Source organism: Typha latifolia, chromosome 4 (assembly GCF_019914945.1).
Source record: "Typha latifolia isolate L0001 chromosome 4, TyphaL0001v2, whole genome shotgun sequence".
Classification (NCBI taxonomy): Eukaryota; Viridiplantae; Streptophyta; class Magnoliopsida; order Poales; family Typhaceae; genus Typha; species Typha latifolia.
Window position 1 is genome coordinate 13180563 of NC_133089.1, and position 15139 is coordinate 13195701.

At 33.9% G+C, this 15139-nt stretch overlaps 2 protein-coding genes across 5 annotated transcripts; one reads left to right on the forward strand and one right to left on the reverse strand.

The window, feature by feature from the left end:
* The first annotated feature begins 5565 nt into the window (after positions 1-5565).
* On the forward strand, positions 5566-9828 carry LOC140786540 (uncharacterized). Of its 3 annotated transcripts, none has more exons than XM_073135035.1 (6): positions 5566-6029; positions 8215-8341; positions 8804-8943; positions 9180-9242; positions 9380-9445; positions 9553-9828. In XM_073135035.1, exons 1-6 carry the CDS (start codon positions 5826-5828, stop codon positions 9622-9624), a joined length of 672 nt encoding a protein of 223 aa, XP_072991136.1. In that variant the 5' UTR covers positions 5566-5825; the 3' UTR covers positions 9625-9828. The 3 variants fall into 3 exon arrangements, with proteins under 3 accessions (XP_072991136.1, XP_072991137.1, XP_072991138.1); XM_073135036.1 differs by having other exon boundaries at positions 5574-6029; positions 8215-8281; XM_073135037.1 differs by lacking the exons at positions 9180-9242; positions 9380-9445; positions 9553-9828 and adding an exon at positions 9022-9173 and having other exon boundaries at positions 5574-6029.
* A 174-nt stretch (positions 9829-10002) lies between these two features.
* LOC140786539 (heptahelical transmembrane protein 4-like) lies at positions 10003-15096 on the reverse strand. Of its 2 annotated transcripts, none has more exons than XM_073135033.1 (6): positions 14328-15096; positions 12178-12424; positions 11754-12063; positions 11437-11665; positions 10430-10905; positions 10003-10345 (listed from the first exon to the last, which is right to left on the reverse strand). In XM_073135033.1, exons 3-6 carry the CDS (start codon positions 12005-12007, stop codon positions 10144-10146), a joined length of 1161 nt encoding a protein of 386 aa, XP_072991134.1. In that variant the 5' UTR covers positions 12008-12063; positions 12178-12424; positions 14328-15096; the 3' UTR covers positions 10003-10143. The 2 variants fall into 2 exon arrangements, with proteins under 2 accessions (XP_072991134.1, XP_072991135.1); XM_073135034.1 differs by having other exon boundaries at positions 14332-14362.
* Between the last annotated feature and the right edge of the window lie 43 nt (positions 15097-15139).

Here is a 15139-nt window from a genome sequence, read left to right on the forward strand (position 1 = left end):
AAGATGGGGTTGGTTTCTCTATTTCATTTTTTATTCATGGATTGTTAATCTCTCAGGCTGTATTTCTGCTACTGCTCGAGACCTTGACTAGCCAAATTGCTTAACAACATCTAGGATATAGTTTAGACCATAATTATCATAATTGAATGGGACTTTGACCCGATTAGAGGTCAAGTTATTGGGTTACTGTTTAACCAGCTGATCACCTGATTGGAATACTAGTTTATTTAGCATTAATTTTTAAGTAATTAAATAACATATCTATAGTTCTAAAGGATTCCATTTTTAGTGGAAATGTATGTAGACTAGTTCTAAATAATTCTAAAAACTAAAAAATATCTATAGAACAATGCAATTGTATTTCATTCCATTATGTAGCTATTTTTAATTAATAATTATGTTTTAAGTACATACCAATCAGATGATTTGTGTGAAATCATATCATAATTACACTTTTAATATTTAAAAATATAATAATTTAGTTTTAGGATTAAATTACTCTTAGGGTAAATAATAGAACAATTGAACATTAAGGACAACTAGGTAATTTTTTTTAAAAACAAAAGAGCAATCTTGTCTATTTGCAGATATTCTGTTGGATTGCACAGTTCATTGGTTGAACGACCAGGTCAATTGGTTTTTACTGAATTGGACATCGGTTCACAAGTCTGCTCACCTAGTCTGATCTGATTCTGATAACTATAAACTAAATATTGTTGGCGGGATATAACATTGTCGGATTTGCCTCCTCTTACGATGTCCGTGTTATGCTTTATAATCTGAATAATCTTACTCAAAGTTCTTAATCTTAGAAAAAAAGAACAATTTAGAAATGTGTGTTATCTCAAAAAAGAAAGAAGAATATTGTGAGCTAAATATATTGAAGATGAAAGCAAGAACTGCAATTATGTTGCAATTCCTAAAATTCATAAGTAGTTTTGCTTTATTTGTTTGAAAAGCATTCACATAGCCTGTGATTAACCTTCTATACCACAGATAAGCACGGGGTTGTTTAGTTTCATAATGTTTGAAAAACTATATTTAAATCAACTTCTTAATTTATGAATCTCAATCATGATGTATCCTTTTCAAGTGCCATGTTACGATTCTCTCTCTCTCTCTCTCTCTCTCTCTCTCTCTCTCTCTCTCTCTCTCTCTCTCTATATATATATATATATATATATATATATATTCAGCATGTTGATATTGAAACACATATACCCTTGACCTTTGATGAGAAGGAAAAAGGAGGGAAGATTCACAGTTTCTTTTCCTTACAATAATTTCTCATTTAACACTATAGATACAACATCTTGAGATGCATGACTATCACTGGTTTGTTGAAGTTTGGAATAATTTTCTGAAACAATGGCATAAGTGTGTTTCTCATTGAATGCATTTTGCAAGCATCATCAAAGTTACTGTGGCCTTTTTTCTCAGATGCAGTGTGATCTAATGAAGCATCTCAATCTTTTCTTCTTTTATGGAGCAACTACACAGCTGAGAGTGAGTGGAAACCCATGTTCCTTGTGACAGATTGATGACAATGTGTGAGAGCTGTGGGGCCCCTCAAACGCTTCCAAACGTTTCCAAGCATATTAGATTTGAATCAGAGAATGATAGAATAGAGACAGGAGCAGGCTTGGAGGACTCATCAGACATGACATGAGCTGATATGAACTGCCCTCCTAAATTTGGATCTTTTTTTATAAAATAAATGTTTTGATATAAAGATATAGATATCCTCTTATAGACTCTTTTATTTATCATATAAAATATACTCTATTATTGAAAACTAAACCACTAATAGGAAATTCAAAATTTATTAGTTGAGGTTGATATTTGATAATCTTCTATATTAGCGTTATATATGCATAGCTAAACTCGTTATGGGCTCTTTCTTAAGAGATTCATCAACTTAGTTTGTCTGATCTATATATTAGATATGGTTCCAATCTATATATAGAAGAGGCTTAAGTCCTTTGTCTAATATATAACCTAAAAACTCGTAATCAATAAAGAAAAGACTCGATTATATATAGAAGAAAGAAAGAAAGAAAGAAAGAAAATACAGATGAACTCTCACGTTCGAGTATTAGGAGTAGAACATGGAATAGAGAATTAAAGTGGAAAGAATTCAGGTAAGGCTGATATCTAATGCCTAATTAAATTTTGGGTTAGGTATGAGTTTCCAAATGAATGTAAAAACTCCTGATTTCACTTGAGTTTCACTCTCTCACACTTAATTTGAGAACCTTAGATTTAATATTTAATAGATATTCTTTTCACCCAGCGTTATACACGCATGATTTAAATCCGTTGTGATATATTAAAAAGCATTACCATCTTTATTTGACCAAATAAATAAACAAATTATTCTATCGATTAGAAAACCTTCTTCTATGGTGTGTGCCAAATCTTTGAGTGGATATTAGGTATAAATTTCCATAACCTAAGATTATAAACTTTGAGTGCATGCATTGAAAGCTATCAGATAGATGAGCTGGTGTAGCATTGAAGTGTGTTTGACCCCGGCTGAACAATGACACATGCAAGAGTTGTGAAGAATTGAAATCACTCATCAACTCTATGCTGAACCTATTTATTATGTCTCTCCACCGTATTACATTACTGTAGTAGGAGCGTATCCATTCATGGCAGGAGATCACGGTTTGAAATTAGAATATATTGTATTTGCTATGGCTCGCAATTTATCTCATTTATGATCCGTTTTAGGAGGGCTAGCTTATATTCTAATCTACGACGGTATTCAATTTATTTGAATTTTTCTTTTCCTCTTAAGCATGAATATGATTGATCTTGTGTAACCTTTTGATTGCAGATTATTAGTTCCTTAGCAAATGATGCCAATCTAAATGTTAGAGGTCTTTGAAATTTTTAGTTACTCGTCCATGTAATTAGAATTATGTAAATTTATAATTGACACTCTATATTTTATTTGTTATTAACACTCTATTATGGAGGTATTTATCGTTGGACATGCCGGTATTTTAAACTTTTATTGCCTATAAAAGCCTAATTTAACTAGAAAACTCCTAGTGAAATAGAGAATTAATATTAACTTATGCAGAAGTTATTACGTACATATATAATGTTTGTGAGACAATAAAAGTTAATAGGAGGTGTTGAATAATAAAAATACTCATCATTGTTATAAAAAAAATATTAGATAAAATAAAATCAGGCTTCCCTTAGTCTTTGCTTAGCATATCATATTATATTTTAGTTCCTAGATTGACTATGGAAATCAAAATTATTATATATGTTGATGAATTAGTGGATTCTAATAGCTAGCTATAATTCCTAAGAATAATGTATTAGTATATTGTTTAGATTGTAGGTATTAGTATATTGTTTAGATTAGTATATTGTTTATATTGTTTATTTTTTTAACATCTTGAATTCTAGGTGTAGCCTAACACTTGGTCACAATATGATCCTTGTAAGCCCATCTAACTAATAATAATAATAATAATAATAATAATAATAATGTTTTTATAAATTTTTTTAAAAATTATTTAAATAATTTGCTACAATATTATTGTCTTAGATCACATTATTTTTTTACCATTAAGAACTCATGGAAATAGATTAGACCAAAGACTAGCCTTCTCTTAATATATAGATACCGGAGCTCTATAACATATTAGGTAATTGGTTAACCGACTAAATCGAGTTATAAATAGATCCACTAAGCGTAGCCAAAGCATCAAAGTTGTCACCTAGCCATTGCGCTAGGTTAAATGATGATAAATTATCGCTCCAGGCTAATGTGTTGCTGAGCTGTTCTTCTAAGTCAATGCATCAATTGTCTTCGAATCGAATCGAGTTTAGTCATCAGAGTCAAATTAAATGTAAAGTATTTCTTTTTATTTTCTTACCCCCAACATTTGTACATAGGCGTGTTAGGTGATCACATTAATTATTTATTCCTTCAATCTATCATGTTATGTGTGATTAAGGGGCTTTTGCAATAACAAATTTTACTGTATATCATGTATATAAATTGGTGTGCATTTTATTATAATATAATATATATTTGATTGTATAAAATATATACACTTAATTAAAAAACTAAATATAATTAAATTGTAAAAGCTTGTGTGACTCACCAATGTCATTGAGTTTTTGATCAAAGCATTAGAAATTTTTTTTCTTTGCCATAGTTCAATACTGTTTGAAATTTGGGGAGTGGGTACTGAATTAGATTAGAAAAAAAATGATAATTTTATGTTTGGTTACTGAACCAGATTAGGAGTTTCGGAACCAGTTCAGATATCTCTCCTAAACTTAAAACAAATAGGGGCTTAGAAATTTTGGCGATCCACGTAAAATATTACCGTCTTTGATAGCAATTCTTAATAAATTTATTAATTTTCTAATATAAAAAAAACTCATCTTTTATGAATAACTCAACTCTCATAAAAAGAGTCAAATTGATGGGTCTCTTAGAAAAGAGATGGATACTATATTTCGTTACAATATAAATCACTTTCCATCAAAGAGAATTATTCATAAAATAATTTAGTTTTTATTATATTGAAAGAGTGATAAATTTATTAGGAACTATTATCCGGGATAACAATTAGCCCTAACAAAAATATTAAATTAATTAGCATTTTTAAAAATCTTGACCAGTTCAGCGTTTTTATTACTAGACTAAAAGATTAAGTTAAATAATTTATATACATAAAACGCTGAACTATGTAACGTCTTAAGATTAGACAAAAGCTCTAAATTGATCAGCATTTTTTTCTTAGGGATAAAACGTTGATTAATTTAGCATTTTTATTAGGACTACAGTAAAATAGACTCTATTTAATAAATAAATTTGAGAAATAATTTATTTTGATAAAAAAAAATAGATATTTGGTTAAAAACTCCATGAGAAAAAGTATTATACTCTCATTCTCTTGTATCCTTTTAATCTCAGCTTAGGTCGCATGTGACTTTATTATGGTATCCCATCTTAGGGCTCCTCCTATCCAACGGCCAAAAAGCTTTCCCGCGTCATGCAACGGGCTACGATCTCATCATCCAGCGATGGACGGCTAGGATTCTCTTCCAGTGGCGGGAAAACTGCAATTGGGAATCCGGCCGTAGATATTTTTTTCTTTTGGTACACGGGAACCGACGACGTGGCCTCCACTAACGGCGTTCAATTGTAAACGGCCCCTTCCATGTTTTCTTTCCTTTTTTGCCCTCTTCTTAAACAACAAAGAAAGCTCCCTTTAAGTGACATCACAATAATAATTATGATCCATTGGATAAATAGTATTTTTAATAATTATAGTATGATGGTAAATTGGTTTAATTCCCCCCCCCCCAATTAGAACAGAGGGAGGGGGGGATGCAAAAGGTTGTCCTACAAGGGCATTTCCGTCATTTAAGCCATAACGCCTCCGCCCTTCCCGTAACCGCTATCCGGTGTTAGGAGTCAAGGACACGCGTCCTCATCTCATTCGCGCTTTACGGCTCTCCGGGATTCGCAGCAGCACAGCGAAACACGAAATAAAGAAAACGATAATAAATTGAGTAGAGATTGAGATAGGGAGAGAGAAAAATACACTTCAGTCTCGTTTCTTCTCTCTCTCTCTCTCTCTCTCTCTCTCTCTCTAAAATAATTCAAGTCTCTTCCCATTTCCCCCAATTTTCCAACCTGAATTCCCCCAAATTCTCCGAAATTTCTCTTCCCCAATGCACAATCTCCAAGCTTTACGCGTCGTACGTTCCCAATAGCCCCCAAATTTTCCCAAATTTTCCAGATAAAATTCGGATTACTTCGGTGGTAGAGTGGAATAGTAATGCTGGAAGACGTGGATAGGGGAATGAATGGCGGATTCGTGCAGGTGCATCAGAGCTGCTGGGAGAACAGCGAGGAGGAGCTCTCGGTTCTCCCCCGGCATACCAAAGTGGTAGTCACCGGCAACAATCGCACTAAATCAGTACTTGTTGGCCTGCAAGGAGTCGTCAAGAAAGCCGTTGGGCTCGGTGGATGGCATTGGCTGGTAATTGGTTTAGTTTGATTGCCGAAATGAGGCTCCTTTAGATGCTTTTTGGGGTTGGCTGAGTGTAATTTGAATTGGGTTTGTACTTTTCGTTGAATGATTGTGGCAATGTTTGAGTTTTAAGTCGTTTAGATTCTTTCCTATGGTTAATTGGACATCGGTAAGTTAGGCTTTGGAGTGTATGGTTTCTTAGTTGGGTTTCTTGTTCCTTTAACGGTAATTTGTTTGACAGATTGGATCTTAATAAATGTGCTCATTTCTTGCTTTAGTTTCTGAATTTTGCCGCTGCACTTTGATGAATTTCGAATTGGGTAGCTGAAATTTTAGGCGTTTCTAGTTCTTTTGACGTTTTAGGGTTTTCTGCATTTATGAACTTCATAGATCAAATTGCATTTTTATTGCATTTTTGGGTTTCTGCATGTGAGATTATTTTCGAAATTCGTGTGATCCAAGTGTATTTCAGGGTTGATAGTGATCGAAGTGATTTCTGGTCGAAAATTTTATGATGTGTTTTTATCAATATAGTCTAGCTTCGGTTTTGTTGCATTTCTGGCTTAATTTTCTTTACATAAATGCAATTAAAATTTTCGTTCAACTTCTGTAAATTGTACATTAGCAGATCAGTTGTTCATGCATTTTTTTTTTCTTATGTGCATTACTGTAAATTGCCTTCTGATGATTGTTCAACAAATAAAGCTATTATCCGGCTGCACCATTTGATTTTATTTTTTATATCTGGGGTTTTAGTGCATGTCCTGGTAGTTTAATGTTTTTGGCCAATTAGTGTTTTGATTTTCCTTTTGATGGCTTTATGTATATCCTTTGTCTTCTCATTCTGCCAAGATAATTGACAACATTGATCATTGCACTTCAGAATGCTGTGCAGAATTTTTTTTAAAATATTGTCTTATATAATTATTGCTAATTGTTAGGTGTCTTTCCCTTGCACGGAATCTTTGCTTCTGATGGGCTTGGTCTGTACCCAATTTGCGCTCCCTTCCCATGATTTTTGTGGATCTATTTTACTTTTGAACAGTGCTTACAAGCATTCTATATTTAGTGATGATGTGGCATCATCCTGTGCAGTGATTTTTCTTTCTTCACCTGGCAACCGTAGTAATCAATGCACAGAATGATGTCACACTATCATTTTTTGTAGAATGTTTGTGAGCAAGGCATTTTTATTTACTTTAATAAGCTTAGTTCTTTCTGAATCTGCGAGCTGTTTTATTTGAATAATTATTTATTGATACTCAAAAGCACTCATTGGGTGCAATGGACATGTATGGTTTTTCATATTAGGGTGGATCATCTGAATGTAATTCATTTGCAAGATCTGTCATTTATGCTTGTGCATTTAATGGTACTTGGCAACCCACTGAAATAAATTTATTACACTACAGCTTGTTTGAATATGTAGTTTGTCGCATGCAAATGGTATAAAGATGTACGTTCTGTGAGAGCAAGGACCTTTGTTGTCCTGTGCATAATGGACTGCTGGAAATATTATTTTGGTTAAGCTGATAGTGTCACTTGGTTACAAAAGCTTCAGGTGGGACAGCCACTTCTGTGAGTTTAACTAATTGAGTCTGAAGCTTATCCCATCTAACATTGTGATAATGTAGTTCAATTAGTTGCAATAATTGAGGTGCTAAAATGTAATGGACTTTAACCAAATATGAGATCTGAAAAATTATGCCAGTCTTGTGTTAGATAAAATAGGTTTAGATTAGAAATATGAAGTTTTAAAATCTTCCTTACTATCGCGTAAAAACTTAAGCCTAATTTTTCTTTGGTATGATATCTTTAAAGAACGATTCTCCTTTCTTAGAACTTGATCTAATTTATTCAGGTCAATTATAATGTTCAGTTGTATATCTTTTGAAGTATCATCACTTCATGTTTGATTTTATTGGTTCTATTATCTATCAATTGTAATGATGTTTCCTATTATTTCTGTTGATTTAATTACCTTTTCACAATGGTTATTGGTTGGCTAGGTTTTCTTTTGGATGTTGTATATTTTGTCCTTTATTCCACTAAATCTAATTTATCTGGTTTTCTGCGTAAATCTTTTTTCTCGCTGAAATGTGAAAAAATTGGATGATCATATCTGTAGGAGGTAGTGTGATGGTCTTGTCATTAGTAAACCAACTTTTCTCTTATTGAATTTGTGAAATTTCAGGTTCTTACGAATGGCATAGAGGTGAAGCTGCAAAGGAATGCCCTTAGCGTGATCGAAGCCCCTACTGGTAATGAGGATGATGAAGAGCTTGAATGTGAAAATATGCATTGGAATGGATCAAATCTGGGCGAGTATTCAACTTGGGCATCTGTATTCATTACCATATCATCGTTACAAAGTTGTTCCATTGTTGTTTCACATCATTATCCATTGTTTCACATCATTAAGAAACGGATCGACATACATGTTAGAGCTAATCATGAAAGTCCATGCTTTATTTGGTAAAACTCCATGCTTTATATCTGGTAATTTGTTGCTATGCATACATATAGAGAAATCAGAGCTTTTCTTATACTGGGAATGAAAGCTTAAGAAAAGTCATATCTTGTGAGGATTAGGATCTGGATGTTTGGTTCTTTTAGATAATTTGCTGGTGTAATTTAATTATCCGGGACAAGAGCACATGCATGATCATTACAATTTATGAGTTCAATTTTTCTCATAGTAGATCTCTGCTAGTTTCAGATATCAGTTCATCTTTCATCATTTTGCGTCTTTATTGACCCTTTGCTTTATTGAATTCTTCCAGCATCAGAGGACATACAATCAGACAGGCCATACAAGTCCAGGAGCAGGCAGCATAAAGGATCTGCCCACAAATCTTTGAGTCGGTCCCAATCTTGTGATTCGCACTCTAAGGGCTTAGTTTCCTCACCAAGTAGTACAATGGTATGTCCCTCGATAACAGCCTTTCATTGCACACAGTCCCAAGTAACAGTTCACAGTTTGGTTCCTTCTACCTGACAGAACATGTGCCAGGTGCTGGAAGGAGACTCTCTAGATGGTGTTCTGTTCCTTTTGTCTGTTCTTGTTCTGATTCAACTTTTGTTCTTTTCAAGCCCTTTACTCTTGGCTCATCTCATTCAAGCATTTGCAGTTTTTTCATGATTATTTTCTTGGTGCAGAAAGTTGACCTTAGCAAGCTAGAAACTACAGCATTATGGAGATATTGGCATCATTTCAACCTTGTAAGTTCTAAATTTACACCCTTTTATGCCAAACACTGTAAAACAAAAAAGATTATAGTCCTTCCATGTATATTGATTGGCTGACATATTTCCTTGTAAGTTTACCTCATTCTCATTCTTTTTTTCCTCTGGAGCAGAATGGTAGTCCAAACCCATCTAAGGAGCAGCTCATTGATGCTGTTCAGAGGCACTTCATGTCTCAGGTTACTTGTTTGTTTGTGGTTAGTTGATTTGTCATAATTTCTTTTCCTTGTAGAGAAATTTGACTTGGATTCTACTATGCCCAATTGCTTGTCTGTTCATTCTGAAGCAATTGGATGAGTTGCAGGTCATTGTGGGGTTTGTGCAGGCTGCCAAGAGACTCAAGACAATTTGCAATTGACTTAAGAAGGCGATCGCATTTCTCAACTAACTATATCTAGTTATTCTCTGTAACATATGTAACACCAGAATTTGGTTGCTGCAACCAACTTGAGTAACGAGGATTTCCACATCCAGAGTAATGTAGATATATGTACTAGTTAAGACATCTGCCATTATGGCCTCTATAAATTGCCATTTATGTATTGCTGTCTAACTATCAAAACTTTGCCTCTGCTCATAATCATTACAACTTATGTTTGTTGATTTGCCTGGTTGTGTAGTTAGGGGTTTGGAAATTACTTGCTCTAGGCTGATATCTGGTGACTATTGTGCAACTAAAAGCAGCCAGTTTTGCATTGTTATTTTTCAACCATATAGCCATAGGAGGTAAATTCAATTTGCAAATGTGTGAAATAAGCTGAAATAAGAGGCTCCTAAAATATAGGTAGTGAGAGAGGGGAAAAAAACCCAGAAGTTGTGATGCTTAGCAGAACTTATGCAGAAATAATGTAGTGCTTCAATATCCAAATCTATTCATCTAACACTTATCTATGTCTCTCCATTTGATATACACAAGTCCTGCAAGATAGTGAGTATATGCCCCTGCAATCACCAGCAGATGGAAGAGCTGATGGCTGTGGCCGACTACATCGAACCTCCCCGGCACCCACCGCTCTGGTATCCGTGCGGCGTAAACCACCACGCCAAGCCCATAAAAGGTACCCATCAGAAACTCGTACCTATCAAGGCACAATATATATTGTGAGTCTGTTTTTTAATAGCTTAAGCTTTTAAGTAAAATAATTATTTAAACAGTACAGTACCCGATCGACGTGATCACCTCCGGTCGATGGTTAAAAGCAACTAACTTGTGCATCACCAGTACTAAACCTGAAACTCCCATGCAGAAAAAGAGTGTAGCCCTAACCAGGCGAAAATTAGCAGTCTGGAGAGCTGGCACAAGCAACACTGACACAGTAGCCACGCCGAATGTGGTGATGAAGGTCATGTAGAGGTGACAGTAGAAGGGTTGACACAGGAAGGAATAGTAGACTAATGGGTAGAAGGATGTGACGATGAGTGCCGAGATGCCGACGTAGTCTAGCCGGAGCATGATGTAGGCCGTTTGCTTAGAATGGCAAAGGATAAGGTGGCAGATGCTGCTGGTGAGGAGGCAAAACATTGCTCCAAACAAGAAGGCAAAGAATGGCCAGCGAGTTATTGGATTCATTAGATGTGGAGTCTGTGGGATGGTAGTCTGTGGGATGATAGAGTTGGCAATGTCATCCTTGATGGTAGTCTGTGGGATGAGTAGTGTGTAAGATTTCATAGCAACCAACACGGCAAGGAGTTCATGAAATATATATAGTACATAATATTCTTGTTTGTAAGATTTCATAGCAACCAACACGGCAAAGAGTTCATGATATATATATATATATATATATATAGTACATAATATTCTTGTTTGTCTACTTTAATTGGCTCTTATATATCATGAGTTTATATAAGTTGGAGCTAGTTTATGCTTAATTTGTTCTTGCACTTCTTGCTCATTTGAAAAAGTTTTTGCTACCCAATTGAAAGGAGTTAGTTATTTTTTGTGATTTACTTATTAGATCTACTGTTAATGTTCTAATCTTGCATCTCAACAATTTATGTATACTTTATTTACAGATCAAAATTCACATTAAGCACAGAATATTCTGGTAAATCTCTAAAAGTAGGGTACAAAAATTAGCATTTTTGTCTCACAAGTAATTTGAAACACATCAATATATCATCCAAACTAGCATCATGAACAAAGAAGAAAAAAAAGTGTTGAAACTACCAGGATGCATGGATTACTGAAGTTATTGGCATGAAAGTATCTCTTAGGATGACCTAATTCACCAGTTGAAGATGTTGTTAAAAGACATGCAAAGAGCCCTTCTGTCAAGTTGGTTCCAACCACTTGACCCAAGTAGTACTTTTGCATTGAAGAAGTACTCATCTCTCTTTGTACCACCATGGCAGTGATTATAGCAAGTGATAAAAAGATCAAGAATCCAATCAAATGCCTGAAACAAATTAAACCAATTGTATTTTTGCAAGGATAACCAAATTAATGAGAGAAAAACTTTAAAAAATAAAAAATAAAAATCTTACGTCCAAATATTAAGAGTCTCATTGTGGATGGAGAAGATGCTAAGGATAGTCTCCTTCAAAGGCCACTCACATCTATAGTAGCCTAAGATGAACTCATTATCCTTCAAATAGTCTGGTAATGAATCATATCCAACAAGCTCACACTTAGTCTTTTTGCATGCTCTCTTCTTCATCTCCTCCTCCTCCTCCTCCTCCTTGAGGAATACCTTGCTCACAACTGAGCTCCTAATGATGGCACTCGTCTTCTCTTCCATGGATCTCTCTCTTCCAAAAACTATAACTTGTTCCAAAGACACACACAATATTACTCCTACTTAAGACACCCAACAATAGAAGAGCAATGAATGTTGGAGAAGATATATAAAGCAATTTATGTCTGTTGATGACGGGAAGATATCAAGAGAAGAAAGAAAGGAATTGGAACCTTTGAGGTAATAATATTCGTATTTGGTAGCTATAGGTTGCTCAAATGCTGACAGAGAAAAGTTATTTATTGGTAGCTTTCATCTTGAATGGAAGGGGCCCATTGAGATTTCTAATTTGGAGTAGGACTTGTAAGCAAGCTAGAAGTTGTCCATCTTCCACACTGTGTTGCTCTCTTTTATACAATCCAAAGTCTTTTGGCTTGAATGGAGAGAGTATGGCATAGACTTTGGCACTGCTGTTGCTACCTAATTAAAACACAAAATTGCATCTACTTACTAAGGAGTTGGAACATAACAACTAAATTAATCATCTTAATTAGGATATGTTTCTTGTTGGAGATCACTAAAACGCGATTAGACACGTGCGGGACAAGTTAATTATAAAGCATTCAGAAATTAACTTATGTTTTAAGTTATAGGGAAGGAATTGATATGTTAGAGTAAGCACAAAAAAAAAAAGTAGGTGTCAAGAGAGACAAAGTGTCCAAATTATATTAGAAGAAGAGTAAGCATAATGATGTCAAAAGGTTATTCAAAGGGTTTTACGCCGAAGTTGGCCATTGTTACTTGGCATTGCTCTAGTTTCTATGCTCCTGATTCCTGTAGGTAAAAATTCCAGTAGGCTTTGGTTCACTCTATTTGTGACGGCATACATTAGCAAAGACTGACTTGTTCACTTGTTGAATAAGATTAATATTGATATAATTATTCTAATTTTTATACTTAACATAAGAGAACTTATACCGATAGTTTAATTATATACTAATATAGCATGTAATAATTAAACTTAATAAGATATAAAGTTGAAATGATAATTTAACAAATAACTGAAATACCTTTTATAATGAGCGAATGAACGAGAGAAAGAGAGAGAAGAGGAAGAAGATATGAGTGATTGAAATGATAATTGATTAAAGTAATATTTTTTCAATAGTAGCAAAATAACTCAAAGCTTTGCAAGGGAGGCAAATGGAAGCGGAGAGGAGAGGGAAATATGTATTACTATATTAATATAGACATAAGTAATTATTTATTTATTATACTAGAATAAATTTATTCTTATTACATAAGTAAATGAGAACTGAGTAATTTTAAAGCTTGAGGTGTAGTCTCAAGTCTCAACACTAGAGAATATAAACTTGACTCACCACAAGAAGACAATAATAACGGCCATTTGTATATAATCACTGAAACATCCTAGGGATCATTTACATATAATACAAAATCATTTGAAAGAATACAAGAAATTAGATTAATCCATTTCCTAACTCCCTTTTTGTCTTAGGATGTGAAAAACTGAACCTACAATGTATATCATACTTTAACAATCACCTGATCCATCTTAGCTCATGAAAACATTTATAATTTTCTCAGTGGTGGTTATATTTCCATGTCACTCAAGTTCATAGATAGTCTGCAAAACTGTGATGTTGGTGGGCATTGCTATGCTAGGATCTTTGTGTAGGTGGTATGAAGCCATGATGGTGTATTTATGCATGGATGTGTCATGACCTAATCTGAATGATCATTTGTAGGGAGTGAATAGGTTGGTTTAGTTGGGTGTCTTTCTCATGTTGAAGAGGTGGTAATGTAGAAGAGATGAGTCTTAGCCAATATGTGAGTATGACTTGATCCCAATCATAATTGTTGTTGTTGTTGTTGTTGTTGTTATTGTTGATGATGATTTTTATTCATAATTTACTTTTATTTAATATTATTTTTCCCTTTTTTTCTTCTTTTTTCTTACGTGAAAAGATGCAATTAAGGTAGATAGTTAATACAACAACCATAATAACAACTTGTGCTAAATGCATTGCACCTGATTAATTCTATCTACATGTACTTATCCAAAATGATGAGAGACACTATTTATTAATCTATTTATCTATCTATCTCAGCCAACCAACTACAACAACAACAACAAAATATGTTCATAAAAGACTTTTTTTTTTCTCAATAAGTAGAATTTCTTTGTGTGACAAAGATTACATTCTTATTTCAATATTTTTTAGGAGAAAAAAAAAATGAAATCCCACTGTATGCATTGTTAAGAGATGTCTCTTTTATTATCCAACAGAATTAACTAATGGGACGCATCATATAAAAAAGAAAGAAAGAGAGAAGAGATTAAAGAGTAAAAGTAGATTACCAACCAGGATGATGCCAATGGCTAACCGTATGATGGATTGTCCGATTTGATTAATACCTGTAATAAAATATTTTTTTGGTGATTGATAGTGGCACAAAAGTTTCATGCAAACCATTCAAAAGTTTATTAAGCTATACTTGAAATTTTAGTATTCACATGCATACCTACACCTACACCAACACCAGTACACCACTCATGTTCCCATTATATCGACATTTTATGATACTTGAAAGCAGATGAATCATTGAAGCTTGTTCACATCATACATTTCCAATATATAGAAATAGTCTTATAGAGAAGAATTCATAACAAAAATAATAATACACATCCTACATTTCCAATATAGATAGTATAATATAGAAGAATTCATAACAAAAATAATAACCATCATTGGTAGTTCCTTCACTTGCAGAGTATAGATGTGGCATTTCTCTTCGGCACGGATAGATAAAGCTTGGGCAATCCGTGAGGCTTTGAAGGAACAAGGGCATCCAATACTTATGAATGGATCCAATCTTAGCTGCTGGTCAATATTTTGAATGGAATCAACAGTGTGCCATGGGATATAGATACCATTGTAGATGACATCCAAACTCTTACTAAACACTTCTAAATATGTAAAGTTACACATGTTTAAAGAGAAGCTAATTAAGCTATTGATTGACTGGCTAACTTGAATAGACAAATAGAATTCGGTTATACTTGGGAGGGATCCTTTCTTAAGGAGAGCTTATGCGCCTTTTGATCTTCGATGCTACTAGAGCCTTCTATAACTGAACTGGTTAAACTATAAAATATTTTCCTTTTCAAAA

Bases quoted from the DNA above. Each gene is read 5' to 3' on its own strand.
- LOC140786539 (XM_073135033.1), bottom strand. From the start codon at position 12,007: ATGGAAGAGAAGACGAGTGCCATCATTAGGAGCTCAGTTGTGAGCAAG. The intron at 11,666-11,753 runs GTAAGATTTTTA...AATTTGTTTCAG, and splicing joins GAGACTCTTAATATTTGGAC to GCATTTGATTGGATTCTTGA. The intron at 10,346-10,429 runs GTACTGTACTGT...GTGCCTTGATAG, and splicing joins GAGGTGATCACGTCGATCGG to GTACGAGTTTCTGATGGGTA.
- LOC140786540 (XM_073135035.1), top strand. From the start codon at position 5,826: ATGCTGGAAGACGTGGATAGGGGAATGAATGGCGGATTCGTGCAGGTG. The intron at 8,944-9,179 runs GTATGTCCCTCG...TTCTTGGTGCAG, and splicing joins CCTCACCAAGTAGTACAATG to AAAGTTGACCTTAGCAAGCT. The intron at 9,446-9,552 runs GTTACTTGTTTG...TTCATTCTGAAG, and splicing joins AGAGGCACTTCATGTCTCAG to CAATTGGATGAGTTGCAGGT.